The sequence below is a fragment of the Aphelocoma coerulescens genome, chromosome 1, assembly GCF_041296385.1.
Source record: "Aphelocoma coerulescens isolate FSJ_1873_10779 chromosome 1, UR_Acoe_1.0, whole genome shotgun sequence".
Taxonomy (NCBI): domain Eukaryota; kingdom Metazoa; phylum Chordata; class Aves; order Passeriformes; family Corvidae; genus Aphelocoma; species Aphelocoma coerulescens.
In genome coordinates, this window is record NC_091013.1 from 13,443,612 (window position 1) to 13,470,287 (window position 26,676).

The window sequence follows — 26,676 nt, forward strand, 5'->3', positions numbered from 1 at the left end:
TACTGCTGTAGATTTCCTTTGATCTGTCAGCACATGGTGTTTATGCATTTCTCTATATGGCTTTGATAGAATATGGCTGATTTTAATCTATTGCATTTGATGTATTTTCGTATCCAGTAACTGAGAGGTCAGAGAGTAAAGGGAATATTGACAGGTCTGGTTCTAAGCCCTGATCTGTAAAGTGAGCTTTAATGATGAACATTTTATAAAAGCTGGACTGATGGGAAGCTAATAGAGGTTGTTCTCCATTGAGCAGAGACTGAAAGAAAAATCTCAGTGCTGCAAAGGTGGTTACATGGATGAAAAGCACCACTGTGTTTGCCTGGGGGGAAAAAGAGATATCTTCCTGCAAACCAGGCCTATTTTCTTCAAATAACCTCCAAGGAAACAGCCTCTGCCAAGCTAGGAGCTGATTACCAGTTGCAGGCCTCAGACCATAGCCATTATTGTTTTAACATTTCTGCTTTCCTCTTTATCTCAGCAGGAACCAGGCTGTATGGGCTGCCATGTAGCTTGACCTTGCCTGGAGATAAAAAGACAGATTAGCACCCAGCAATAGCAAAGCCAGAAGCAAAAAGACAGTATTTAGAAAATAAAGGAAAGAGCTGGCACTGTATGATTATGTGTAATGTTCTACACTGTGCAGCGTGGGTGGCCTGATGAACAGTTCCCATCCATGAAACCCAGACAAAAACTTGGGTTTGGTCATAGTTTCTCCATTTTTAACCTTGTCTGTGCAGAGATGCTGTGATTTTTGTCATGAAGATGCTAATGATGGTGATTTCCTTCAACATTTGAGAGTATGGAAAAACAAAAAAGGAAAGAAAAATGGAAAGAAAAAAAAAGAAGCCTACATAAAATTGAATTACTTTCAGTAAACAAAATGAATAGCAAATCAGCAGAAAGAGCTGTATATGAATCTTTAAGTCTTCATTGTTGTTTTACTGCTGTCCTCTGAGCTTTCCATGCAACAAACCAGCAGCAATTAGGCATGACATGCCCTAAAGTGTCTCAGGGATGCTAAAGAATGCTAAATGCTCAGTGATTAATCATTCAGCATCAAAAATCTGAAAAAACAATGTAAAGGAAAAAAGAGATTCTGTTACGATCAACCATGGGTATTCAAACTGGTGTGACAGTTGTACATCAAATGGTCGCTCTCAAAACCCAGCAGAGCCACAGCTGCACAGCTATGAGCTCCCAGTTAAATCATGGTGGAGCCAAACTGACAGATTTCCTTCGGCTTTTCTTAACCACCACTTCATCTGAAAAACAAGCAAACCAAAACTCAGCTATGTTTTCATAAAGATTTCAAGCCAAAAGCTGCAGAAGTGTGTTTTTTTCCTGTAAGACCATATGGCAGATGATAAATATCTGAGGGTCTGATGGGTGATAACTTCCTACATAGGCATGGGCAGAAAATACAATTTCAGTAATCAAGTTTTCTGACAGATAATGCCACGTCAGTCTTCACACATCCTCACTCTGTCTCGTATATCTTTAGGTTATAAGCTCCTCAGAGCAAGTACCCTTGTGGTGCTCTGATCACAGTTAGAGTATTTTAGTACTATAGCAGAATGTGTCAGACCAAAAGGAGTTGCAGCTCAGTCAGCTCTTGTTAAATGGGACTTAAGGTTGCATCCTTGCCTTTATTTTGAATGGCTTCTCAAATTATAGGAGAGTCTGATTAAAACCACAACTAAACAACCTCTACTCCCAATTATCTGTACAGATGCCAGTGGCAGGAAATGGTGCTTGTTAAGAGGTGGCTCATTTGCAGCTTTCTAAGTTCCAGTTAGTTTTCCCAGCTGCTACTTACAGGTAACAAAATGTATTTTTCATCTTGGGCCTTTGGAGTCGCTGAGAAGGGTTAAGCTGGTCACACCATCCAACGTGACTTTGTTCTGCAAACAGAAAAATTGTGTGCCTTCACCCACCTCAAAGATGATCAAGCTTCTCTAACAGAGACAGAATTCAGTTACATGGCATGTTTGAAAAGCTTTATTTTCCTCACCATTTTACCTTGTGTGAATTGTGCATGCTCAGGGGTGACCAAAAAGCAAAAATCTCCAGAGAGCAAACTAGCATGAAGTCTGGTTACAGCATTCTGCCACAGTTAAATGGTTCTTTTATAACTACTTGGTGGTGAAAATAAATTTACTTTCTTCGTTTTCTTTCCTCCTTGCAGACGCTGACGGCACCTGCTCCATTTGCAGATGAAACAAGCTGTCAGTGCCAAGCCCCCCATGAGAAGTTAACCATTGCACAAGCCCGGCTGGGAACACCAGGTATGTGGAGAGAGCTGTGCCCACAGGATAGTGGGCATTCCCAAAGCACTGGTTCTTCCATACAAACATTAATTAATGCTTATTTTTGCCTTCTATTCACAAGCAAAAGCCTGATGTCTGTGCTGTTGGGTAATGGAGAAGAATCCATCAACTACAGAGCCATTATATTCTATTAGAGAAACAACAAGAGAAAACATTTCAAGTTAGAGTTTGATGTTTTTGTGGATGTTGGTCGGAAGGAAGGCTTGCAAGCCCACTCCAGCCAGCCTGAAAATTGTGTTATGTAGTAGCTACCTTCTGGATTCTTGTCTCATACTGCCTCTGTGTGCTGGAAAACTCTTTTCACTCATGTTTCTGTTGATCACATCAGGCCTTCAGTGGCCTTAAAGCTTATTTGCCAATTTCTTTATCCGGGCATCTGTGATTTGGCTGGGGAAGCAGGATGACTTCACATGAAGTCCCATATATGCATCCTTCAACACCCCCTTTATTTCAAGACATTATTAAAAAGCCTTTGTTTACTTATTTTATTTATTTAAAATAAGCTTTTAAAGTATGTAGACATTATAGGAGCAAGCTGCATCTTTCCAGTCAGCTCTGCAAGGAACAACGTTCTCCCATGGATCCTTGGATATCCTGACTGCAGAGACATTTCTCTGCTGTCACTGAAACACAATCCATGGAGGTTGGAGCTCTGTTGCTTTCTTCTCTGCAGTGCTTTTGCTTGGAGGTGGCAAAGCATGTCATTTGAGAAAGCAAGTCCTTTTTCAACATGGAGGCTGCTGCTGAAGGTGCTGTACAGAAAGAGTTACAAGAGTGATAGCAGGAAAAAAAGAAATTTTAGGCTCATTAAAGAGAAGAACTTGGGGAAAGTCTGAAAAAAGGGAAGTGAAAGGTTTATGTAGAAGAGGTAAGCAATAAATTGTTACAGCAGTAAGCTGTGGAAAAAAGCTAGTCAAGGCAAGAGGGGAGGGAAAGGGAGATGATGGGAAAAAATCCATAAGGCATAACTGATTAGAAAGGCAGAGAGAAAAGAACAAGACATATGGTGGAACTCCGAATGAGGCAGAAAGATGACATTTTTGCTAAATTAGAATATGGGGATGATGGATGATAATAAATAGGGTAAGTCTGAGAGAAAACCGCAGAGTACAAAGAACAAGTAATGCGCAGTATCAAACATTGCAGGTTCACCTGTGGTGCTTTTGAATATCAGAACTGCGGTAAATCTCTGCAATCATCTGATCTGGGAACAAAAAGCCATCCAGTAGAATTAAGTGCAACTTGTTTGGGGTCTGAAAAATCAGTGTTGTGTTTCTTTCTCCACAGTTGACAGACCTGTCAGAGTGTATGCAGATGGGATATTTGACCTCTTCCATGCTGGCCATGCTAGAGCTCTTATGCAAGCCAAAACTCTATTCCCAAATAGCTACTTATTAGTAGGAGGTAAGAGTTATTTATTGCACTGAATTTTTGCTTCTGTGCTTCACTATCAGAGAGTTATTGCTGTGCTCCCACCCCCAGCTGTTTATACACTATGACTTGAATGCTACTTTCACTCAGGGGCTTTCTATAGGTGGTTTGCCTTGAATTACATCTTACAATTGCATCAATTAAAGTGAAAGTCAAATTCTGCCCTCAGCAGCACAGGCACAATTCCCATTCTCGTTAAAGCAGGTGCCTGCATGGCTCTGAGCTTAAAATAGCTTCATATGAATAATTTACCTTTTTCAGTTATTTGCTCAAAATTGTTCAAAGATGGAGATGAGTGAATGAGAACAACTGTTATTTATTTCTGGCTCATTGGTCCCTTCACCAGCCAGGCACAGCCCCATGACCTCTGCCTGCCAGGTCCAGACCCAGCCTTCAGCATCATCACAGAAGCTAAGTCTAGGCCAGTTATCATTGAAAACCCAGATGTAGGTCATGAGTGGAATGTGATTTCAGTTCACAGGTGTCCCCGGGCAGGTTACTTTGTTTGGTTTTTTTTTTGCTATGAATATCTTCTTCTTTTGCTATGTGCCTGGCTAACAGCTGTTCAGCGGTTGGCCGGTGCCTGAGGAGTCACTGGAGGGTTGCTCTTTCCTGCCTAGTTGGCTGTGCAAGCCCTACTCTCATGAAGCCTCATAAATGTGCAGTTTGGTTCCATTTTTCTTGCACCTCCAGGGTTGAGCTATTCCTTGCAGAAACATTTCACAGCAACCTTCATTCAGCTGCTCAAATGCTTTACAGTCAACGTGAGTGCAATCTTCAGATACTATAAAGGTGCATTATTTTGCATATTTGTCCCAAAGAGTTGAAAGGGGGGGAAAAAGACCCAACACAGAGGAAAAACAAAATCTTACTATAAACCTGTTTTTTTGTTTTACTCAAGTTTATTAATTGTGTCAATTCCCATGGAGCTTCCTGTGAGGTAAAGGACAAGTCCCTTTGTTAGGAAGGAAACATTAAGGATTCTCTGGTTTTCCTGCTGAGCCAGGCAACTTGCAGAAGAAGGAAGTGGAGGTGCAAGACTGTGAGGTTTAAAAAAATGCAAGTTATGTACATTTTATTGTAGTTTTTAAAGGATTAGGGGATGCCCCAGATAAAGAAGGAGCTTTGGGACAAAAGCCTGGCTCCTTTGAAATTCATGCCATAGCTTCACTTTGCCCTTATTTTTGGAATGAAGGACAAAGCAGCCAGCATTCATCAGCACCTGCTCCCAACAAGGCGCTGTGTGTTAGCATGTTTAAAAAATGGGCACCTTCCCACGCCTACATACAGTTTGTACTGCAAAAGCACCGGTGTCATATGTCGTTTTGGGCATCACAACCAACCTCTTCTATTTCTTGTTGTGAAGACAATTACTTGGGCCTAAGATCACTTTCCTTCTTAAAATAGACATTTATACCTTCCCCAGTCAGTCATTAGAGCAGGATAACAGATTCAAAAGAATTACAAAGAAAGATACTGTGTCTGCATTGTACATGAACAAGTAGTAACCAGAAAATAAAATCAAACCTTTCTTCTTCTTTTGCTTTCTTCAAGCAAAAATTACTGTTTTCCAGTAATTTTGGTAGACCTTTTCTTCCAGGAGAGGGTAGCCTAAAGATGTCATAAAGGCTGTAAATAAATACAAATACACTCTCTGAAGGGATCTTTCTACTGAAAATGCTTTGATCACCATTAAATTTCTTGTCAGCAGGCATCACAACTGACATAATAGGATAGAGTAGCATTTTGCTTGCTGAAATTCATGCGTATGTTATTATCTGGCTTTGAATTTTGCACAAGCTTCAGGGCTATCAAAGCCTTTCCACATTTTTCCTACTTTAAAAGTCCTTAATGACCATCATGGCAAGAACATCCATTTCAGATCTCAAAAAAAGACTGCATCTTTGTCCGCAGCTTGCCTGATAGGTTGATGTTTTCAGATTAGAAAGAAGCAGCGGCTATAGGGCTACTCTCACACTTCGCTGCAGCACTAGTAATGTTGCATTTATCATTTGTCAAGTACTTTTACAGACAAGTGAGATCCAAAGGCATAGGTTTGACCTGTGGTGAAGGATAACCACTGGCTATAAATGGGTATCACATTATTCCAGGTGGGGTGTCAAATAACTATTGTAGCTATAATGTTGGACAGAGATGGTTGTGGGGAAGGTCACCAGTTTTTACACAACATTATGTGGGTAGAAAGATAATACCTAACTTTTACAGTCCTCTGGTAATGTGGGTGTTCCTGCCCCTCATTTTAAAAGCAATGTGACAAAGTACTGGTACATCCAGAGTTAAAGATGCAAGATTTCTGGACGTTTAACTCTGCTCATTTCACTAGAGCATATGCCTTCTCCCAGTCCTTTCCTTGGGGCTTCCTTCTGCAACTTCCCATTTGAACATGGCACAAGCTGTACTTCTCTTTCTGTGAAACCTGCTGAACTCAAAGCTAAGGTCAGAGGCAGATTCCTATAAAGTTTTCTATGACTTGTTTTCCATCAGAGTTTATTTAATGAGAAACTCTCCCACTGTGATTTTGACCTTTGTTGGCAAATTCACCTTTTAGAGTGTTGTTTACATAAAAATAAATACCAGGAAAAGGAGGCCCAGAGAGGCTGAGGGATCTCCATATTTGGAAACTCAACTGGACATGGCCCTGAGCAACCTGTAGTTGACTCTGCTGGGAGGAGGGGGTTTGGATTAGGTGATGTCAAGTGGTCTTCCTGCCTCGACCATTTTGTGATACCTGGAGTTAGTGAGCACTCTGTGATTGTCCATGCTGTGTTCTTTGATTGGTTTTAAAGCATTGGTCATCACCCCTGAAATAACACAGCTCATGAAATCCCCACTAGATTGGAGATTGTTTTATCTTGGCATGTAAAGGATACCACCTGAGATGTCCTACGATATCTTACTTGGCCTCTGGCTGCAGCTCCAGAAAGAGAAGATTCTCTCATTATTACACAGTTGTATCTGCCAACCCCAAGCAGAGCTCTTAGATGTCCTGGAACACCCCAAAAACCCCTAAGCTAAAAATTAAGTGCTTAGTGGATTTATCTAGGAGTAATCAGCTCCTGGTCGTGCTAATTTTACTGAATGTGGAGCCATTCTGCTCATACATCTGTATTTTAGTTTGCAGTGATGATTTAACTCATAAATTCAAAGGCTTCACTGTGATGAATGAAACTGAGCGATATGAAGCCCTCAGACACTGTCGTTATGTGGATGAGGTCATCAGAGATGCACCCTGGACACTGACACCTGAGTTCCTTGAAAAACATAAGGTACATTTCTCCCCTTGTCTCACCCTTCCCCTTTGTAGACTGACAGTTGAGAATAAGCAAGTCTGAAATTCTGTTAGGTGGAGCAAATTAGTTAATTCAGTTAATTCCAGCCACTGAAATCAGGTACAGAGCATTCCTTGCCTCCATCTCTGTCAGAAAACGTTATATTTATTTTGCCTTTTTTTCCTCAATATGCTGAAATGATTTCTGTACTGGGATTTCTGAAAGGTAAAATAACAGTGAAAAAATTACTGATAAATTGACTTTCAGAAAAGGAGATGGTGAACCAGAAAAGTTGTCACCTAGTGACTGAAGTCCTGAATTAAAGGCATGTTTCTTATTAATGGCAACAGGTGCAATATGTAAAAATACCACGTGCCCTCTAAAAGGCAGGATAGAGTGCTCAACATGCTGTTGATTGCCTTGCAACATAATATGAATCCTAACAAAAGCATAATTAACTAGGATGTATTTTAGTGTCCTCATCACTGGGTGACAAAATGACAGCATGACAGTGCTAGGTATACATGTATACATGCACAGCCCTAAGGATCCAAAATCAATTATCCTGCCTCCATGGTTTTGAAAGCCAGGGCTTCACCACTTGCTTCTGCAGTAGGAATAAAAGCAGGAGTATGTGTCTTGGGTTTTGTAGTGCAATATCACACTGAGCCAGTCAGAGTGATGTGGTAGTGGCAGTGCTTTTGGCGAGAAGATTTCTGGTTTTTCATAATTGATCATACAACACAACAGTTGCAGGCCCAAATCTAGTCCAATATACTAGGTGATGGCTTTAGGATGAGAATGTCAAAAGCAAGTTAGCTGAAGTCAAGGAAAGAGATAACTCTCGTTATTATAACAATTCCCCAGTGAACCAAAATTCAGTGATGGTGGGATGTGGTTATTCTTCTGTTCACTGGCAGATTGACTTCGTAGCACATGATGACATCCCGTACTCTTCCGCTGGATCGGATGATGTATACAAACATATAAAGGAGGCAGGTAAGGGCAGCTTTACATTTTTAGCACCTTCCTTTTCAGCCTCAGCTCAAATTTTACTGTCTTTTAACCACAACTGCTGGGAGAGAAGCAGTAGAGATAATATCACATTGTCTTACACCCTAATGGTAGGTACTGCTGATTTGAGCAGAAAAATTCACTTTGAAAAAAACCTCAAGGGACATCCTTGGCTGAATTCCTACCATAATCCCAAGGAAACCATTCAGACTGAGCACAAAATATACCCATCTGGGTTTTTAAAACAATTTTGTGGTGCTTGACTGAGACTTTTGAATGGATGAAAACGAGTTCAGTTTCCACAGCAGCCCAGCCAACTTTAGTTTTTGATAACCACAGACTGATGGCTCTTTGACACATACCAGTCCTGAATATGGGCAAGCAAAGGCAACCTTCAGGAGCCATTAGGATCCACTTGCACTGAAGGTCCTTTTCATTACACTGCCAGAGGGTTTAAATCAGTATCAAGAGTAATTAACTTGCCATGACTATTTAGCAGTTTTATTGACTACCATATTACATTGAACATGAAGATGCTGAACTCATTAGGAGTTTGTATCTCTTTGGTTCAATGAAGATGAATTAAATTTGAGGAGGTAACGTTAAGCCACTGTTTGCCAGCAGTAGCTATCCTAACACAGTGAACAGTGCAGGAGGAGGAACAAATCACATCCTTCTTCTCCAGCTCCCTGGAGATGCTGCTTTGAACCCTGGCAAATCCAGCCTCTTTCTGTTCTGCATAAACATGTATATTGGAGGCTTGAAAAAATTCCAGAGCAATCTGCCTGATGGTAATATGTCATGCAAAGTGACCTTCCCAAGCTATACAATGACAGCTATAGACGAGGTATTGACCTGAGCTGAAGGAATGAGCTTTTTATAGCAGCAGTTCTTGATCTTTTTCCACTTATGAACCTCCCTGTGGTATCAGACCCACAGCCTTCCTTTGGGAACAACTGTTCTACAGTTTCAGAGCCAACGCCAGCTTCCTTCAGTAGGCAGTGAAAAAAGGCCCCTCTGGTAAGACTGGGTCACCAGGGAACATACTGCACACATGCTGGACAGGCACCTATTTTCCTTTACTTCTGTAAGGTGCTGAGTGCACAGGACAACATGACAGGAGCTCTTGGTGTCACTGGATCAATTATCCTGCCTAATTATCAAACACCAGACTGGGTGTGAGAGTGCTCAAACCTGGCACACCCTTCTCTGCTGTCGTTGGGCATGGGTGTGGTACACACATAACCCTATGAGAAACTCAAACTTTGCAGAAGAGAATACGGACTTGCAGCTTCAGGGACTTAGGGTCTGTTGTGGCTGTCACCACGAGATACCAGAGAAGCATCTTGAGTCTTGTATGGCTGAATTTTGCTACATAGCAACTGGGAATAATGTTAACTTACTTGTGATGAGTTTTGAGATCTAGTGCTGTAATAGTCCCTAATGCTCCAGAGTAGCATTATTACAATAATGAATTTCTCCTTTGTCCTAGGGGTTTTGCTTTAAATAGACCAGTACTGTTGATACATTTGCACGTTTTTCAGTAGTTCCAGTATTCCCATTTTCCCACATCAGGTTGTTGGAGAGCAGAAAAGCAGATGTGAACCATGGAGCTCCTTGGGTAGATTCTCGTGGGCTCCCAATTCCCCACTGTCTTCAGTGGGTGGGAGGGTGAATGGGTGATGGTGAGCTGGGTAACAGTGCACTGTCTAAACCTCTGCACGTCTGTGAACAGTTAGCTTGGAAAACATGGATCAGTCCAATACATGAAGCATATGAAAGCAAAGTCAATAGCTAAAGGTAATGTTCACCTACAGTTCAACTTTCAGCTTAACAAAGGTGGGGTTTAAATTTTGTTCATGTATTCTTGTAACTCCTATCTATGAAGGTTTCTGGCTCAAAGTGGGTTTCACCACTTCCAAAAATAGTTTCCTGAGTGACTGCTGCAAGCCTGAAAAGCAACGATTGGGGAAACATGTCTGTTCATGATTAAAGTAATCTATTTTTTTAGCAGGGTATTAATTAGAGATCAGAAAGAAAAAAATATCACATAGCATTTAGTCACAAGAGACTGCTAAGCTTCTTGATTCCTTCTCCGAGTCTTTTTCTAACCCTGTAAAATTAGCTACCAATGCCTGCTTACTTCAAGTGAACATGTGAGGATTAATTTTCCAGTAGCTCTAACACCATTTTAAGACAAAGCACTACCTGTTTTTTCCCAAACCATCTCCAGTCTTCTCTCTCTCTTTGTCATCAGCAGCTTCATGTTGCAATTCCATATAAGTGATAGTAGTAATTTTTTGTAGCTCTCAATAACTACTAAAGCAAGGTGTGCCAGCACTCTGCTACTATTACATTTGTGAATTGTGTTAACAGTTTAGGTGCTTCTGCCTTGGTGAGGAGCAATTAGAAAGTCACATATATCTCAGTTGTGTTGAGGAAAATACAAGCAGTATTGAAAAATGGCCAGATTTCTTGGGGACTGATTTGTCAGAGCAGGGAGGATGGTTATGCAGCCACTGACATGGCTGGGTAGACACAAAACATTACCATTACACTTCACCTTCCTGTTACAAACTACTGGAACCTCCAGGGTGTTTTCCAGTTACTGTAATGCATCTTTTTCCTGGCTTTGGTCAAGGCCAGACACTGGTCTGTTCTACTCAGCAGAACAAAGTCTATCAAATGGTGCAGCACAGGAGTGGAAATAAAGGAGAGCAGCAAACGTCCCTGCTCCTTTATGTAACATTAAATAAAGGCTATGCTTATGGAAAGAACTGCTCAGTGAATTGCCACAACTGTGAAACTTGGCCTTCCTGGCTTGGGAGCCCCTGCCAGTCTAATAACTTCCACACCACAGCTGACACTGTACAGAGGGAAATTTTTAGTCTTTCTAAAGACTTTAGAAAAAATTAATAGTATAGCAATCTTGCCTTCCCCAAACTCAGACAGAAAGGACAGGAGAGAACTAGGAATAAGGCAGAACTGCAAGCCTTTTACCTTTGGTCAGGCATTTTTGTGTTCATCCTCAGCTATCTACTGCAGTGCCTGGTCCTGCCAAGCTTTATCAGCAGGCTTTCTTTTCCCACTTTGCTCAGGAATGTTTGTACCTACGCAGAGAACCGAAGGTATCTCCACATCGGATATCATCACACGGATCGTGCGGGACTATGACGTGTATGCCCGGCGCAACCTCCAGCGAGGATACACCGCCAAAGAGCTGAATGTCAGTTTTATAAATGTGAGTACATTGATCTGCATTTGCTCCTCAAGCTCTCTCCTAGCATCCTGAGTGTAAAGTAAAGGTTGAGAAATAATATCTTCCTCCTGCTGCTTTTAAAATAGCTGGAAAGAACTTAAAGAAACTGGTACACTGAGGGTAGTTTTAATTGCTCCTATTAATTAGAAGCCTCATTTCCATCTTACGCTTTTCACAAAGCTGCTGCTCCCCCTTCCTCCTTGAGCTGTAGGTGACAAAAACACACTAGGAAGGAGCCCACCTTCCCACCAGAGGTTGCTCAACCACTCACCCAACACACAATTTCTTTCTTTATTCCTATTCCAAGAAGGCAGCCCAGAGAGCATGGATTTTGAAATCCAGAGTTTCTCTCAAGCGTGATAGGATTAAAAAAACCAACAAAACAAAACCCCCAAAAAAACTCTTAACAAAACCAATCACAAAGCAGTGAGATTGCTACGGAATGCTAAAATGGTTTTCAAAAAGAAAGAAGTATGCTAGGAAGCTGGTGCATAAATTATACTGCTGTAGAGCTCAGAAGCCACAATGGCAAGAGTGCCATGTGAAAGACTTGCTCAGATTATTCATCTTCCACATGCAGACCTGCCCCTCCAGTGAGAAGTAAACACTTTACAGAAATTAGACTTTACCCTTCTTCATTGTCGGTTTCCAGTCTTGACTTAAACCTCAAGATAACCCACATAACTGAAATCTCCCTTGTGACTGAGATGGCTCACAGCAGGATCTCTCACCTTCCCTCCCTGGATCTTGGAAACCTCCTTGTGAAGGACTGAATTGTGTTATTTCATTAGAGTTTAGTTTATCTCTTTCCTGTTTATCTCTTTCTTATTTTGAAGTCTGGCAGATAAACCCCAGATCACAGGGCATAAATATTTATTTCACTGTGCTTTTTTATAAAGTCTTCTACACCTTCAAAAAACCCTGCTTGTAAGTACTCCACCCAGAAGGATCACTATTGCAAATATCCATTAAAATAAGGCATGCTGGATGCCTTGAAGGTTCTCAAATTTATTATTTAGCAGCTGTGAGGTTAAGGTACTGTTGCATAAGTTGTGCTTCCCCCCTCCCCCACCCCGTCTCAGACACTGTTGTATTCTGAAGAACCTCCTGACATGTGGTTATTTAGCTTACAGTAATTTAAATGCAGAAATGCTGATTTGCACCAGAGACTGTGTTTCAAAATTAAATGCCCATGATTTCACAAGGCAGAAGAGCACTGGTTTCCTCATTAAAGGAAGGGCTGATCACGTTCTAGGTGCAGAGTGAGTTGGGTTTCTTTGGACGTTGGGGATTTTGTTTGTGCTTGTGGCCTGCAAAGACTGTGCTTTTAGTGATTTGTGAGCTAGAATAAACCCCACTACAGTGCATGTTTTTAAAGTAAATTCAAGTGGCCATTAAATGGAGTTAACAGAGAATTAAAAGCCAATAGTGATCTGTACTTCTACACAGACCACCACACCTTCAAGAGCATGTCTTGTTTATCTGCTTGTACCAAAAATTTGTGGAGCGCACAAGCATTTCAAGACAAAACCCCTTTAATCCTGAAGTATTTCAGAAGCTTTTGCCAGGAGCTCTGTAATATTATCTTCTGTGTCTCTCCTTTTCTGTGTGACTTAGCAATTAGGAGTTGCTCTCTTTTCTATGAAGTTTGTTGGCCACAAGCCACTGACATACACACACCTGTGTTGCAGCCAGAAGCGCCTGTATTAGCCAGGCTCAGAGTTGATGAGAGTTTTCCTTCTGCTCTGCAGAAATCCACCCAAAGTTACATTTTGGTCCAATTTAACATCTAGACTGGCAAGTCAGCAGCATTTGCTAGTAAACCTAGGGAGATTTGCCTTTTGCCTACTGTTTGAGCTGTTCATTTCTCACTCATATCCTTCACAAGATTCATATCATTTTCAAGGTGCATTCAGTTTGAGAATACAGAAAAGATTCATGTAGTGGATTAAACACAGTAGTCACAGAGGAAGTCTTTTCAATATGTACCTTCTGCACTAAATTCCACAAACGTTAAACTTGCATTTGTAAAAATAACATGGGAATAGCTAATCAAGGCCATATTTATTAGGATGCATTAATGCAATTTTTTTTTGTCTTATCAACTGTTTGTGGCTGATTATTTCCAAGTTTTTTATTAATCTCTGAACACACTTTTAAAACAGGAGAAGAAATATCGCTTTCAAAACCAAGTGGACAAAATGAAAGAAAAAGTCAAGAATGTGGAGGAAAAGTCAAAAGAATTTGTTTACAAGGTGGAAGAGAAGAGCCATGACCTCATTCAGAAGTGGGAAGAAAAGTCCAGGGAATTTATTGGCAACTTTTTAGAGCTGTTTGGACCTGATGGAGCTTGGGTAGGTATTCTGCCATCCCAGGAAGTCTGAGTTGTTTTTATTTCTCCTCTCTAACACAGGTCAAGAGCAGATGCTTCTGCTGCATTCTTAGTCTCAAAAGCCAGCACAGCAAGATAATGGCAGACCTGGCTGCTGAAGCCATTAATGCATACCAATACTGCAACAAAAGGATTTGCTGCTTCTGGCTGTTGCTTGTTTGGGATATCTGTATTTTCTGAAGGTGTTATGCTGACTGTGTTCAGCAGAGCTGCATCACAGCACCACACAAGCAAACAGGCCAGTACAGTCTGTTGGCCCTGTTAGCATTAAATGCAACCACTCTGACGTCAGGGATATACACTGGAGGTAGTGAGGGAAAACAGGACCATTGAAAAGCTTTTCAATAGTTCTCTTTATGCTCTGTATTCAGCAGTAGACAATTATAATTTTCTAACTTCAAAAACTACTGACAGCAGGGAAGGCTCAGGTGGGACTGAAGCACTTGCAAAGCTCTGCTTGGTATGTGCTGGCTTCACAGACCCATTTACTTAAAGGTCCCCAAGTGCCTTGGACAGGCAGTTGAGAATCTGCAACAGCATCTTTCTGGGGAGAAACCTTCTCAAACCAAACTCATGCACTGACTGGTGAGTTGGTGGCACTTCAGAGCCCCAAAAGAGTCCTGGCCCCCATCTGCCAGTTCTGATAGCATGCCAGACCTCAAGAAGCTTTGTTTTCTTGTATGACTTTGTTTTGCTGCATTGAAACCAGTAACAAAGCTTAATTGGAACGTAGAATTTATCTGTGTTGGGATGAAAGCCCAGACCCTTCAGTGCAGGCACCATCTCAGACACGCTGCTCTGTTTGCAAACTCTCAGTGAAAAAGAATTTCCTTCTGTTGGAATGAACTCAGCAGAGCTTTTGTTTGTAAACAAACACATAGGAAGAGTCACAGAGCTTTTGTGAATTAAGTAGCTCACATCAGTGCTGTGTCACAACTCAGTGCCACCAAGTCATGCAGTACCTGTCTGTTACTGGAGTTCTCATCTTTGCACTGACTTGCCATGTTGATTACACTCAGTTGAGGAAAACCTAAAATTAGGCTGTGAAGGCTTCAGAGCAGAGACTTTGTCGTCTTACAGCTGCTTGTGTCCATTTGAAGGCAGTGAACAACACAGGCCCCAGCCACATGAACAATGAGCTTATTTAACAGTTTGTTCATGGACACTGTCACGTTCCTGGGGGAGGGCAAGAAGGTAACTCTTCTGATGAAATGCCCAGGTCTTCCTGCATTGTCCACATCCACATGAAGCTTCCTCTGTGACTTGTTGCCCATAGAGCTTTGTGTGTGTTCCCCATGTGGGATGGTCCTGTGGCCATAGGTGCTGAATAACTGAAGCTGATGCTAACAAAGCACGTGAAAGCCACAGGAGGTGAGATGAGTTTAGCTGTGCAGAGAGAGGAGAAGAATTTAAAAGCATTGACTCCATTTCCTGACTTTACCCACTCAACACTGCACACTAATGGCATTTTTAAAAACCTTTGCTGATAAAACATTTTACCAAATTCAATTAAGGAAAAGGTGCTCTGCAAAGGTCTTTTAAAATCTAGAAACTCTTGTTTTCTGAGTAAGTGTTTGACCACAGAGTAGGAAATCTGGTGTAATCAGAGGGACCTTTGCTAAGAACAAGAGGAGTGAAATCTCTTCACAGTGTTGTAGGAAGAGCATCAGTGACAGCAAGCTGAGAGGTGGTGTAGCTTTTTTAAAATCAGTTTGAGCCCTGGCAACAGGAAAGACTTTTAAAATAATGATAACTTACTATTAGTGTCAAAACTGTTATTAATGTTAATTTGCCTTATCACTGTTAGTTAGATGTTGCTTTTAATGTTGACATTAAAAGTACAGGAATCGTTACGGGCATGCTGGATTTCTAGATCAGTAATTTGCATGCCATTAATATGCTATTATTATTTCACAAATAATTATTATAATACACTTTATGCTAGCATCAGTTTTCTAAAAGTAAGGGCCATGTAACCCACAAAAAAACCACCCGTTTGTGAAAGAGGTCAAAACGTCAGTTTTCAAATGTCTAGATGTCTATAATTCATGGGCAATTTTGCCCACCTGTGCAATCCCCTGTGCATATGTTTTCTGCAAGATAGTCACAGCAGGGTCAAAAACAATGATTAATGTGGCATGAAGCTTTTCTGTGATGTGAGACAGGACCACCACGCAGCCTGGCACACAGGGCCTAATGGCAGAGACACCACTCCAGGGTGCAGGTGTCCATTCCACCTCCTCTCAGACATGTACAAGCAGGCACCTACAGCTGAGGGCAGTGGAGAGAAAGCACAGCTCACAGGCCAGGGTTTCTGTGCCAGTCTCCCTCAGAAATGTCCCTTCAAATGAGATATCCCTTCAAGGGGCTGGCTTCCCCCTGCCCAGCACACAGGGGCACTCAGGGAAGGTTGCCTTCCAAATAGCTGCATCACCTCAGACATCAGCAGGGGCTCAGATGAGACAGGTTGCAACTAGAACCTGGGGATAGTGTTTAGGCCACACCACCTGTCTGCAGCGTGGACCTAAAATGGCCTTGGAACAATCAGCAGCTCAAAAGCAGAAGCCTTCTCTTAACACCCAGCTGGCATTTTCTTTGGAAAGCAAAGGGGTATCAACATATAGGCAATAAAATTCAGAAAAAGGAAAAATGTTTTTTCCCAGTAGCGAGTTTGCCAAAAACAAACCCTAAACTGGTTGGGTGTACCTGAACTTGCTTGAATCAAGGCTTTGAAATGATTTTCCTACCTCTGGTAGAGGTCCTCAGTGCATCCAGCCTTGTCTAACCCTCCAGCACTCCAAGGAAGCCATTAACACTTGTTCTGCTTCTTCAGTACCCAATGGCCCAAGGAGCTCCTTGAGGCCTGCAAAGGAGCACAGCTGGAGAGAAAGAGGTGTTGTGAGGCAGGTGGATGACACCACCTCCTCCTCCTGCAGAGCTGTGGTTTGAGCCAGCAGCCTGGTGGTTCCAGCACTAATGCAGGAGGCAACGCGGAGGGGCCGGGCACTTGCCCTGCTGAAGGTGTGAGTGCGTCAGCTTGCTCAAGCAACAAACTCTTCACTGAAGACCTGGGAAGCAGGTGTCCTGCAGCCTGGCTGAGGGACTTAGCAGGAAGGTGGGATTCCCCTTTCCATCCCTGCCCTCTGTGACTAAAGTACAGTCAAGTAACCCCTGCCACTTGGGATGGTGCAGGCCAAGCCAAGATGGGACACTTGGATGTCCCCCAGCACTGGTACTCCCCCATGAAGCACCACTGTGCCACTGAGTTGTTTGAAGTAACAGAAGGAAGTCAAAGTATTTCAATTGGCCAGGAAAAAGATATTTCATATAAAACATGGAGGGTTTTTATCGGAGATTATCTTCAGTGAGAGGGTGAAACAACTTAAGCTCACAGAACCTCACATTTCTGTGATCTACAGAGAAATTTTGCACCCCTACCACTGAATTGCAAATGGGCCCTGGGGCTTTGCCAGCCCTGGTGCCATCCTTGCAGCTCTCAGCTGCAGAAATCCTCCCCCTCCGAATGTTTCCTGGCACCATTTATCAGGAGCAACCACCATCTGCTAACTATTGAGATTTTAGGAAGTCTCTACTAATTCTGACCTAGCAGTAGTGCAGGGGTAGGTTACACACCATGGGGTTTTATGCACGAGCCTTGGTAAGTGTAGCTCCAGGCAGGAACTGTTCTGCCATTCCACACTGCAGCAACATCCAGCCTCTAAAACTAAGTCAATAAAGGCAAATGGGATAAAGATGTAAATTAGGAGAGGGAGCTCACAGAAGAACAGCTAAGTTCAGTATTTGTGCTTGATTTTAAAGCCCTGGGATTTAGCGAACACCCAGAAACCTGAGGGGCAAACCAGCCTCTCCCTCTCCACTGGCAGGGAATACTGAGTTTCAAAGAGGAGGAGAAAGAGCAAGATGGGCAGCCAGATGCTCTGTGGCTGGGGGGAAGGTCAGCACAGAGCAGTCACAGTAGCAGGAAAGGGAATAGGAACAAGATGAAAACTTAGCTGAGGTCAAGTTTGCAGCTGCCCAAACAAGCAAACCTTTCCATGCACTCTGCACAAGTATTTTCCTCTCAGACCTGAGTGGTAACGTAACTTTCTTGGGGCTGGATCTTCCTTTCAGCCAAGCATCGCCTGTGACCTGACTGCCAGTACTTCAGCCAAGGTTGAGACTTCTTGCTCCCCATCCCCAGGAGGAGCAGCAGGGCACTCGGATTTGGCATTTTCCATGTGAAGCCTTTGCAGCACATGCCACATCTTCCATAACCCAGCATGACGCAAGGCCACACTGCTACTAATGAGTAGAGGCACTTGCCTTATTGTAGCAGTTTGCTTGAATGCAGAGGTGTCTCTTCCACTCCACCAGCTCTGGCAGGCCTCCACTCAGCTTGACAAAGCAAAAGTGACAATAAAGCTCCAAGCAGAACACAGAGCCTGCAAGTGTTTTCTCTTTTCAACAGACATCCGAATTCTGACATTCCCACCCTCAGTTTATGGGTTTGGGTCATGCCTGCTCCAGAGAGCTGGGGAAGTGGCTGCCAGTATTTGGCAGGGACCAGGCTGTCTCCCTTGGGAAGGGAAGGAGGAATAAAAGCTGGGAAAGCCAGGAAGCTCAGGAAGAGATGGGTGGTCCTTCCCAACATTCTAGAAGGAAAAGGCCATGGGAAGTAGGAATGTTGACCTTTTGAGACAAGAGGCTGATGAACACATACAAAAAAATACAAAGGAAGTCCCCCCTGTGTGGTTCGGGCCAGTACAAAGGGTGTTCTCACACAGGAGGTGGCCCAGCTGAGGTAAAAACTTGCACGCAAGGACCAGGTTATCATGAGCACAGCAGAGGCAAACCAGCCACGCTCCAGGGCTCTGGCTCCCGGCTCACTCCCTGGGGTGAGAGGCACAGTACAGCCCCTGCCTGCCCACAGCCTTCTCTGTGCACTACTCAAAGAGCATCTTTTCACTTTGCTTTTGCAGAAGCAGATGTTCCAGGAACGAAGTGGCCGAATGCTCCAGGCTTTTTCTCCCCGGCAGAGCCCAAACAGCAGTCCTACGCGAGGCCGCTCTCCATCCCGCTCTCCATCTCCACCTTGGGTCATCAATAAGACCTCCCCTCCCTCTTCTCCAAAAGCTGCCTCTGCCTCTCTCAGCAGCATGAGCGAGGGAGATGAGGATGAAAAATAAAATATATATTTTTTTAACCATGAGACAGAAGAACAAGCTATGAACTCAACCACTGGATGGGGAGAAGCATGAGGAACACCAGGGGTATCTCTGACACCAGGGATCGTGCTCTGGGCGATGTCAAAAATGAACTGGAGCACAGCAAGGGAGATCTCAGGAAGAGCTTATCCCATCCCCACTCTCTCGCGGTGCTGGAGGCCCAGCCGGCAGCACTTGCCAGACACAGCCCCAGGGACTGACAGAAAAACACACCCATGTGCAGGTTCCTGCCCCTGTCTTGCTGCTTTCCAGCTGCTGCTCCAGGCCAGGCCGGTGGGAGCTCTGCACCGAGGGGGGCTGGCAGGAGGAGCCCAGCAGGCTCCTGATCCGGACCCAGCACACAGGGAAGGGAAATGCCGGCTGCAGCCTGCAGAGGGAGGAAGATGCCGTTGTACCCTGCTGACCTTGAGCTCTTCTGGCACGTGAAGGAACCGCATTGCTGCAGCAAGTATGTTGAGAAACAGGGAATAAAGTTGGATTTTTTTCCTTTTGAATAACATCTGCCCCAGAGCCCAAATCATGCACTGAAATGAAGAGCTCTCCAGGCAAGTTGGTGGAAATCCATTTAATATATTCAGTGCTGCTTGTTGACCAAGCCTCTGTGTGGGGTGTATGTAAAGAGTCTGGCTTTTTGCTTTATCAAATCGCTCTCCACGTTCCTAGTGCCTGAACAGCTGCCTGATCACTTCTGGTTTGCTCCCTGGCTTTGCACTTTGAAGGCAAGAAAGGAAATGAAAAGACAGCCCTAGCTGGAATGTGGTTGTGTAAGAAATAAGACAGTTTGAAGATGCTGGTGGTTTTTACTGGTGAATTTCTAAAAAGATCCCAAGGCCTTGGGATGTGGCCTCCTAGGAAAACCTGCTGCTCCCAGCTATGTATCAGCAAATGATAAGCAAACAGTGCTGTTGTCACATGGTATTCAGCCAGTTAAACAAACTTCTCATCAAACTCTAAACAGGATGTGTTCACAGACACACTGCCCCTGCAGAGGATCCCAAACCTATTCCTCTACACTAATATGGAGGAAAAAAATTTGAAAAAACCAAAGGAAACTTTCTGAACAGGATTAGGCACAACTCTTTTCTTTCTCCATCCATGACACCTGTACAGCCGCAAGCAGAAACACAGAGGGTAGCACAGGTGAAGCTCTCCCCTCAATGCTGATCTTCCTACTGGGCAAAGCGAGTCCTGCCTGACATCTGGCTCCATGTTCAGTCCCTCAGCTGACACCTGCTGAAGTGGCTGCAGGGGCTGGCAGGATTCCTGAGCCCTGGGGCTGCTCTGCCTCACAGCTGCAGGAAACCCCCAGCCCCCAGCGCTGGGGTGGGGCTGTGCCACTGCTGCCATTTGGCTCCCAGGCTTGCCTGGCACAGCTGCCTCAGCACATGGCCACCTTTGAGGCTCTCCAGCCCAGCAGCAGCTGTGGTGCCAGGCCAGCAGGTAAAGGCTGCCACTGGCCCCTATCTCATGGGCAGCCTGCTGGGCACAGCCTCGAGCAGTCCGGGAAGGGGGCTGCAGCCACAGAATCACTCTTGTGCCACTGCTGCCTGGAACTGCAAACCCACCAGGACACGCTGGCTGCTGTAGGCAGCACCAGTCAGCACTGGCTGCTTCCCTGCACAGGCAGCACAAGAAATGCTGCGGGAGGGAGGGCTCCACATTGCTCTTGGAAAAAAACTGAGGGACCAAGATGCCTGAGCATGTGGGGTGGTTGTGCTTGCTGGCAGCAGTGCCCCCAGGCTGCTGTTCTTGCCTTGCTGGGTGACTCACTGGTAGATAAACTCCTTTCCAGATACTCTCTGGGCAGGTAAATTACAGACCTTGGTACCAGGCACCAAATTTGCCCCACACTCTGCTCACTCCCTACAGCTTTCTTCCATCCCCCACTATGAGGTAACTAATTTTTCTTTGGGAACATTATGCCAGACACTTCTCAGACTACCACAAGACTGAGTACACTGCATCTCGTGCCACACTTTGTCCTCCAGAGTCAAGCTAGTTCCTTCACAGAGCTGCAAAAACAGGTGAGCAGGAAATAGGGTGGAATGTGCAAAGGGACAGCCACAGCTACTTCAGCTGCCGCCAGCTGTGCGCCCAATGGGACAATGCAATTAAAACCTTTCTCAGCCTTAGGCAACCTGTTACTGTAATTTCATACCTGGGATGCACTTGTTAGTTTTTCTGATCCTTTGCAAGTCTTAAGTCTTGCCATCACAAACCACTCCACCACCACAGGAACTGCCTGCTTCTACTGGTGCTGTTGATAGACGAGCCATGTCCAAATGCAATGGAGGTGGGCAAGGATTTGTTGTTCTTGGCTTTTACCATTGTTTTTTGTTCATTTTACTTTCATAGCACTAACTGTTTAGCAGCCCTTGCTCAGTGGTTTGAGTGGAGACAGCACCATGACTTGTAAATGGTAACTAGAGAAAAACTCACCAGTGACCAGTTCTTAACAGAAGCTGTTTCTCAGGGTCACAGGTGGCTACCCAGCAACAAAGCCATATTCTGTACCAGGTGTCTTGTTTGCATTTAGGATATCAGTAAGCTGAAGCCTTTGCCCTGCTGGTACATTCATGTGCTGTCTCCAGCAAACCAGAACCTCATGGTGTCTGGACACATGAAAGGCAATTTTGCACTTCTGAGTCATGGTTGGGTTTTACTTTTCACAAGTGTTACTTTAATTGAGTCCTATTTATCAGCCAAGCTCCAAGTGAAAAATAAAGTGTATGACAGCCACAGCTGCCTCTCCCCTTCATTTTACAGCATCTTCGGACACATGAACACAACCTGCAGAGGAACCCCCAGTGATGGCACAGTACCTGTTATCCCCATCCATGGTACCCCACAAAGCCACGAGAGCAGCTCTGCCAACATGCCCAAAATTCTGCTGCTTGAGTTTTGCTGCTCTCTGCACAGACAGAATCACCTCTCCTTGCCTTTACCTTGCCGCCAGAAAAATGTGGGTGAAGGTGGGGAAATGCTGTCCCCACTGGAAGGGTGGAGCATTAGACATCAACAAGTCTGAGACCTTCTTTACTCTCTGTCCAGCACAGTGCAGTCAGGAGCCACTGTTAGAATTCTTGCTTCAAAGTGGAAGAAAGAGACCATGCTTTTGCAGCCATTCTGGTTCCACTGCTGAAAACCACCCCCAGCAGCAACTGAGTTGCTCTCATGGGTGCCGAGATGATGCATGGCTGTGCCAGATGGAAAACTGCAGCAGCAAACATGAGCCTTAGGGACAAATGCTGACACTGGCTTTTGGACTTGACTCTTCCTTGAGCCAAGTCAGTCTGGTGTCCGAATATTCTGCTTTGCTCTTTCCCATTTGTCCATTCTGTAAGAAGCTAGTACCTGCAGCAGCTGTAAAGATTATTTATTCAACAGTCCTGCCTCAGGCAGGGAGAAGCTGAGCCAGCAAATGGCAGCTCAGGACTTCCTAGTTAAGATATTTTTAATAACAGAATAAGAAAATTTCAAAGTCATTGAGCATAGCAGAGAGACTATTTAATGGCACAGAGTCCACACCAAAACTCTCCCAGGTAATAAAAGGCTTATTACCTGAGATGGATTTGGACTGTTTTCAGCAGCACCTTGGTACCAGTTGGGAGAGCCATAAGAAACACCCCTGTGAGTGAGCTTACAGTGTGCAGCCCAGCCCAGAGGGGACCCTTGTTTTGGTTCATAGCAAACCCCTCGGGAACAAGGCAGCCCCTGAACACCGGGCCTGTCAGCTCAGCAGGAAGGAAGGGTTTGATGCTATTGTAGGTTTGCTTGTAAAAGGGTAACAAACCATCAGGGAGAGTCTCCTGTGTGATAGCACATAATTAAGCAGCAGATTCTCTGGAGTCTGGTGCAGAAGACCTGCAACCTTCTCATAAAACAGAACTGAAAATGGGGCAGAAAACGGACCCAGGGCTTTGCCTCTTGCATGGAGATCTTTCAAGCACCAAACTACCTTAAGAACTCCTCTTCTGATTGGATTTTGAAGAGGGATTCTTTTCCTCTCAAAACACGTGTCCCACAAGCACATGCACACAGGTATTTTCTGCCCTTTTGTTTCCAAAGGGAAGGCCCTTTCCTGGTGTAAGGAAGGGCAGCATTAGCATTTCTAATCCAAATGGAAATCAAGGCCACTGCCTCATGGCTCTGCCTGAAGGAGAGGAGACAGATACAGACTGAAATAACCGCAAGCCTTTGGACATGCACTTTCACTGTGCTAATTGGGGAATGTGGGACTGGACTCCAGCAATAACTGAGGTTCTTCCCAGAACAAGTGCATTTGCTGATCTCCTTGTGGAATCCCAGCAGGCTCCCATGTTACAACTAGTTCTTCAAATATGAGACCTGAATTCCCCTGCCCCAGCAGTTATTTATGGCCAGTTCAAACAGTTCTTTCACACCTGGTGTCTCCGTCCCCTTTTAGAGACTCTCCAGCATCAATCACTGCTTCAGCGACCAACAGGGAACTGCAAGTTCTGAGCCAGGTGAGGCAGTTCTGCCTTTTGCACAAACACAATTAATTAATTCATTTTTTTAATGCTTAACTGGATTAATCAAGACAAAAATGTTTCATTATCTCAAAACAATTATTCCTGTGCTTTACACGTGACAGCTGGAACACTCAAAGGGAAAAGCCTCCCTGGTGGCACCGACCAGGCTGTATGTGCACATCAAGTCTCACACATATTTCAAATTCTAGAAACAGCTTTAATAGAATTAATTATGTCCTCTTCAGCACATTGTAGTACTTTTTTTACAGTATTCCTGTGATTCTCTAATCATATTTCTCTACAAACCAACACTGGTTTTCCATAAAATAAAGAGACTGAACTGCAAAGGCATCATCTGCTTAGTAAGAGCAGATTAATTATAACTTGCTCTTTACAAGTGACCGGCTCTGAATACCAAGAGGAGATGTTATTTTAATGTTCTACACACCATGCTCGGCTCCAGCTTTTTCATTTCAAAACTAACACATCAACCAGTAGGGATCCAGTTACTTTGCTACTTGGCCATACTTAAGATAGTTTATATCATCAGTTTAAAAGTTAATGAGCTTCATTTTTACCAGTGTCCTGGTAAATGCATTTCTATGGTATGTCATTAAAAGCCAAATGCCACAACAAAATGGGAAACTAGCCCAGAGGGAAAATTTTCATTTGTTCCACTCATCCCCCATTGGTTATCTAAAAGGCCTCTCACAAATAAGGGTATTTATTCTAGAAAAGAACAAACCTAACATTTTAAATATTAATATTTTTCACATGCAAACAAAACTGCATAAAGCCATATCCTGTGTAAGAACTAACAAAATGCCCCTAGAACAGCGGTTCCAAATTAAACATAATCCAAACAGCCTCACAGATCTTGGGTGGCTTGTTCTAATTTCCTTTTTTCTCCTCAAGAGGACCTTTCCTCCAAATGATGCCACAGCACAAACTTGTATCACACGGAGAGAACATCAACTGTCAGAAAACACCAGCACACTCAGAGTCTTTATCTTTGAAAGAAATGGAAGAAAAAGTAATGCTATGAGATCAAACACCTCTATTCTGACACCTTTTAACTTCCACTTTGGGAAGTCAAATCAATTTGTCATTAAGAACGTAGAGCTAAACAACACAGGAGCTAATTAAAACCCAGCCATTATGCCATGAGTGGTGGTGCCATGCCATGCCATCAGCAGAACTGACTCCAGCCATTCTGACCTGAATGAAATTGCACCCACAGAGAACTACCCAAGATACCTTCTTGCATGTTTTACCCAACTGTTTAACCAAGAACCCAAAAGTTGAGATTAATTACGTATGTGAGCACTAACAGCAAGACAAAATGCATTTTAAAAGACCAGAATAAAGTATAACTCCAACCTTTTCACCCATCACAAAATAGCTGTTTGTGAAATAGTTTGTAAGTGGCAGCCTTGTCCGTTGTAACATGCAGGACCCAGCTGTTTTACACAGGCAGTGCTGCATCGCACTGACCACAGACACCCATTCACTGAAGGGACACCTGGATCTGAAAACCGAGAAGGAAAGAATTACTTCCTGGGGGGAAAACTTAACCTTTAGTGCAGAAACAACAGACAGAAATCCCCCCACAGCCATGACTTGCACCTGGCACACACAGCCAGGTTCCTTTACCTGAGTGCAAACCTGACCATGCCTTGAGTGCGGGTCCTCCACTGCCCCAACGATCTCATATCCAGCATTCCATGTCTACAAAGAGATTTATTAACCAAAGGATGAAGAGCCAAGTGGATCAGGCAAGGAGGTGCTCAGGGGCAGCCATACACACCCACAATGCCAAATCTGCCAGAACAGCTCTCATGGCACAACATGCAGCATCAGCTTCCACAACCACATTAATGAAACACCTCTGAAAGCTTCCCAATACCAAAACAGTCAACATGTGACCTTGGAAATGGGCAGAACTGAAGCTTTCTTCTGATCTCTTAAATCAGTGTTTGCAGGTACCTGCACATTTATTAATTTCAGGAAAAGAATCCACAGTGGCAGATCAAAACAGAAAATCGTTCTACAGTGTTCAAATGCTGGCTCCAGCTGTACACTAGTAGAAGCACAGTGACCTGCCTGTGCCTTTGGACTAGGAGACACGCGAGGGGAGTACCTTGGGCCAAAGAAATAAAAAAATTAAGCAAGTCACTAGGATGGAAAAGGGCTTTGGAATTGCTGTGACACAATTTCTAAATGGCTGATGCTCTTGAGACAACACACAGCAGGCATTATTTACTACACTCCATGTAACTCCCAGAGAAGATGGTACAAAAGCTTAAAGACAGCATCCGAATTAGATCACGAATATAAACAGATCTGACATTTTTTAAAAGTTTTTTCCCTACCAAGCATGCCTGACATGTTTTATATGTCTCACTTCATTTTAAAACTGTCTGCCGCAAGACTTCTTTCCACTGAGAACAACAAACTGAAGTATTAAGTCTTCAGCCATCTAAAAAAGGCATGAATTGTATAACCAGAAACCGATCCCTTATTACAAATTGTTCTCCCACATATGCCTGTGTCCTAAAGCCATAAATCTTCATTATACTGCTGCTGCAACTGTTTGCTTTATCTTCTACAGGCAGCTACTGTCAAATATGCGGTGCATGCTGACACATTTTGCAATTTTGAGTTACTTAATTAACTACTCAGCTCCTGTGAATACCCCATCATGGCAAATGGTAAGCAATGAGAAAGTACAACACACAGATTTCTTCTCAGCTGAAGTTTTAAAATAAATTCTTCATCTCAAAGAAAATTATCTCAGTTCTAGCAAAATTCTGGCCATCTGGAGCCTCATTTATTACTTTATAAGAAAGCTAACGAGCCAAGCAAGATGGGTCCCCAGGCATTTTCCTGCTCTGGAATTGCTTGGTAAGAAACTTTGGGGTTTTTTCATTTTCTTGAATAACTTACAAATGCATATAAAACTTTATGGAAAGCTGAAGAAATTTCAAGGTATAGAAGCCTTGGGTGTTATATATCTGTTTATAACAGATATATTGGCTGTCAAGAATAATCTGAGAATTAGCTTTAGGGAGGTTTATATAGCAGAGAAAACCCCAAACCCAAAAGCTGCTCAGCAGATCCTATGCTAAAATTACTCTTGAGCTCCAAAGTGAAGCTCTCTGAAATTGACCTTGGACTGCCAAATCACAAACTAAGCTCCATATTGTATGAAACCAAACTAGTCCCTTAAAAATGTCAGCATG

At 43.6% G+C, this 26,676-nt stretch overlaps 1 protein-coding gene across 2 annotated transcripts in view; it reads left to right on the forward strand.

Moving 5' to 3' along the window:
- Positions 1 to 21,682, forward strand: part of PCYT1B (phosphate cytidylyltransferase 1B, choline) — a 31,356-nt gene extending 9,674 nt beyond the window's left edge. The window contains exons 2-8 of one of the 2 annotated variants that reach the window (XM_069035391.1): positions 2,189 to 2,288; positions 3,618 to 3,734; positions 6,897 to 7,048; positions 7,972 to 8,050; positions 11,164 to 11,306; positions 13,490 to 13,678; positions 18,696 to 21,682. In XM_069035391.1, the coding sequence (XP_068891492.1) occupies positions 2,189 to 2,288; positions 3,618 to 3,734; positions 6,897 to 7,048; positions 7,972 to 8,050; positions 11,164 to 11,306; positions 13,490 to 13,678; positions 18,696 to 18,902 (987 nt within the window). In that variant the 3' untranslated portion in view covers positions 18,903 to 21,682. Of the gene's footprint in view, positions 1 to 2,188; positions 2,289 to 3,617; positions 3,735 to 6,896; positions 7,049 to 7,971; positions 8,051 to 11,163; positions 11,307 to 13,489; positions 13,679 to 17,847; positions 18,377 to 18,695 lie in introns of those variants that run through there. The other variant, XM_069035475.1, reaches the window with a different exon arrangement.
- Positions 21,683 to 26,676: the final 4,994 nt, after the last annotated feature.